At 38.7% G+C, this 3,555-nt stretch overlaps 1 protein-coding gene across 1 annotated transcript; it reads left to right on the top strand.

The window, feature by feature from the left end:
* Positions 1-511: 511 nt before the first annotated feature.
* On the top strand, positions 512-2,563 carry LOC133448989 (red-sensitive opsin). The gene is made up of 6 exons (XM_061728035.1): positions 512-673; positions 975-1,271; positions 1,366-1,534; positions 1,661-1,826; positions 1,939-2,178; positions 2,267-2,563. The coding sequence occupies exons 1-6, from the start codon at positions 571-573 to the stop codon at positions 2,363-2,365; spliced, it is 1,074 nt and encodes a 357-aa protein (XP_061584019.1). The 5' UTR covers positions 512-570; the 3' UTR covers positions 2,366-2,563.
* Positions 2,564-3,555: the final 992 nt, after the last annotated feature.

The following is a 3,555-nucleotide window of genomic DNA, read 5'->3' as shown; positions in this document are numbered from 1 at the left end:
GATCTGCTCTGGTCCCTCTAAATCTGCTTTAAGACCTGTCTGTGCTTGTCATGGCATAGCCTATAGGGTCCTCACAGGTCAACAGCCCAGCGTCACAAACCTGGACAATCATATAAGAAACTGTTTATTACGGTTTTATTACGGTTCCCACATGTGGACCTGAAACTGTATTACAAACACAAATACCTTAATCTGTATTTGTTATTTTCATCAAAAGTTTTAGAATAAAACATTATTTCAGAAGCTGAAAGAAAATTTGATAGAAACCTCCAGTTATTTATATCTACAGCACTACAACAGTCTCGATTCTAATTTTCAAAAACTGTGTTCGGAAATCCGCCCTTTTCATTAATCTCATTAGCTGATAGTTTTAATTACTGTTCATAATACTTTTTTTTTGGCTTCACCTTTCGGGATCACTGCCAAGTGGCACACCGAGGATGTTATATGATTATAAAGTAATCCTATCAGCATAGGTATAAAAGCTAAAGTTGTGTGAAGCTCCAGTCAGCGAGGAGGTTACAAGTGACAGGACAGCCGGACAGCTGAGGACCTTCTTCTTAGACCAGAATGGCAGAGGAGTGGGGGAAACAAAGTTTTGCTGCCAGGCGGCACAATGAAGATACAACAAGGGGCTCTGCCTTCTCCTACACAAACAGCAATAATACTCGAGGTACAGTCTCAACACTTTTTCTTTTGAATGATTTCATCCACATGTTTAATTTGTAAGAGTAAAAAAACAGGTCACAAAAAATGAGAAAAACAAACTGGATACAAGAAAAGCAAAGACAGCAGTGGAAGATTTATTTTTGCATTTTGAGATGTTTATCAGAGCATCATTACAGCTAAAATTCTGAGTTTAAAATAACTCCATACAGATAAGATGATGTGGATTCGGGAGATCGCAGCACCACACGAGATACAAAGCTGTGAAACTGTAACATTGTTTGATTTTCTGTTACCTTTTTTCCCAGATCCCTTTGAGGGACCCAACTACCACATCGCTCCACGATGGGTTTACAACGTTTCCACACTTTGGATGTGTCTAGTAGTTGTTTTGTCAGTCTTCACCAATGGTCTGGTCTTGGTGGCCACAGCAAAGTTCAAGAAGCTCCAACACCCTCTGAACTGGATCTTGGTCAATCTTGCCGTAGCTGACCTTGGAGAGACGGTTTTCGCCAGCACCATCAGTGTGTGCAACCAGTTCTTTGGATATTTCATTCTGGGACATCCAATGTGCGTCTTTGAAGGCTTCACTGTCTCAACTTGTGGTGAGTCATAACGTCTGAGACACAAATGTCCAGTGTGATTGTCTGTCATATCTGATGAATGGTGACTTGAGGAATGTACTTGTTTTTTACTCAGGTATTGCTGCTCTTTGGTCCCTGACTATCATCTCTTGGGAGAGATGGGTAGTCGTGTGCAAACCTTTTGGAAATGTCAAGTTTGATGCCAAATGGGCCACAGGTGGAATTGTGTTCTCCTGGATCTGGTCTGCAGCATGGTGTGCTCCTCCCGTCTTCGGATGGAGCAGGTAATCGCCGCTTTTGTTTATTTCATGTCAGCGCCATCATTCTTGGAAATATCAGTAGAAACATTAGCTGAACTTGAACTTTAATTGGTGGAACATTACTAAAGACTAAAAGTTTTCTTGAACCAGGTACTGGCCTCATGGACTGAAGACTTCCTGTGGACCTGACGTGTTCAGTGGAAGTGAAGACCCTGGAGTCCTGTCCTACATGATTGTTCTCATGATTACATGTTGTATCATTCCCCTGGCTATCATCATCTTGTGCTACCTTGCTGTGTGGTTGGCCATCCGTGCTGTAAGTTTTCTTCCTCGCGCCTGTAACTTAAATCTCATCCAGTTTTTTACAGTATTTGCAAAAGCCTTGAGGCTTTTTTGATCTTATTTTTTCATCTTTTTGTGAACCACAGGTTGCTATGCAGCAGAAGGAGTCTGAGTCAACCCAGAAAGCTGAGAGAGAAGTATCCAGGATGGTTGTCGTCATGATCGTGGCGTATATCGTGTGCTGGGGACCTTACACCTTCTTTGCCTGCTTTGCTGCGGCCAACCCTGGATACGCCTTCCATCCTCTGGCTGCAGCCATGCCTGCATACTTTGCAAAGAGCGCCACCATCTACAACCCAGTCATCTATGTCTTCATGAACCGACAGGTGTCTTATTGCACTTTTTATTAACTCATCTTGTCATTAAAGATTTCTTTTCCATTTCTAACAGCAATTTTCATTCTTCCTTTTTTAGTTCCGCACGTGCATCCTGCAGCTCTTTGGTAAACAGGTGGATGATGGCTCTGAAGTGTCCACTTCCAAGACAGAAGTCTCCTCTGTGGCTCCTGCATAAACCTCTGTGCTCTCCAATGTGGACAAAAGCAAAAAACACTTTGACTTGTACAGTAAATATTTGTTATTTTATTTGTCTTCTTTTCGTATAGATAGTTTTCTGGCAAATGGAAAAACAAAAAAAAATGTATTCATAAAGAGAATGTATCAGTATTTTTCAAATAAATATTTAATTATGCACATTAACCTTTGAATTGTTTTGTTTCATGGAAAGAAAAATCAATTAAGAAACCCTAAGAAACATTTGAATGTGTGAAAGAGCAAAGAAAAACTGGGGGATCATTTTTGATACATGCAGAGACAAATGTGAATAAACTCAATAACTTATTTAAGGGAACAAAAGTAAGTAGGACTCTAGTCTGTGTCCTGAGTACAAGATTCAGTGTGTGTTCATCCTTCAGCTGGATCAAAAAATGAATGTTATATTCAGCATAACGAATGAAAATCTGTTTTGTTACCTGAATTGGATTCTAATTTAGGAAACAACGTCAAATGTATATTTGACAACATTTTTTTAATTATGAGACATACAGTAGACAACAATGGGGAACGCTTCGTAACAAACAGCTATAGAGCACAGATGGATTCTATTTTATTAGTTTTTAGCAACACAAAGTTATTCTACAACATGGTAGTGTGTTTTTGATCCACTCCAAATGTTGACTTTTGTATATTGAATACATCAGTTCAATTCTGTATGATACAATTTTAAATATTCCTGTTTACCTCTTAGCTCCTGTGAAGTGTTTCTAAAAACAGGTTGTATTACTAACACTAATCTTTGGACTCTTCTTTTTTTAACCAGTTTTAGGATTTTTTACGACTGATCATTATGTTATTCTATTAATGTCTTAACTAAAATTCCTCTTTCTGCATTAATATTTATGTTCAAATTTCCACAGTAAATTCCCTATGACCCGGCAGAAATGTCAGAGCCAACTCAACAACAGAGACACTCGCCTCTGTTTGTATTTCACTCGTTTCTTATTGTGTTGTTCTGACAATATACAGCCCACAGGGTTAGGGTAACTGTAGTATAAATTATTATAATCCAGACTAAATCTACCCTAGCTCTATTACTAAATAGTAAACAGTGCAAAATGTTGTTAGGGAGTGTAGCACCCTATAATGTAATAATTTCCTGAAAATGTAATAACGCCTGAAAATGTAATGAAATTTGCACTTAACTCA

This window comes from Cololabis saira, chromosome 8 (assembly GCF_033807715.1).
Source record: "Cololabis saira isolate AMF1-May2022 chromosome 8, fColSai1.1, whole genome shotgun sequence".
NCBI classification, from domain to species: Eukaryota; Metazoa; Chordata; class Actinopteri; order Beloniformes; family Belonidae; genus Cololabis; species Cololabis saira.
The sequence above is the reverse complement of the archived record's forward strand: the minus strand, read 5'-3'. Positions and strand labels throughout refer to the sequence as shown.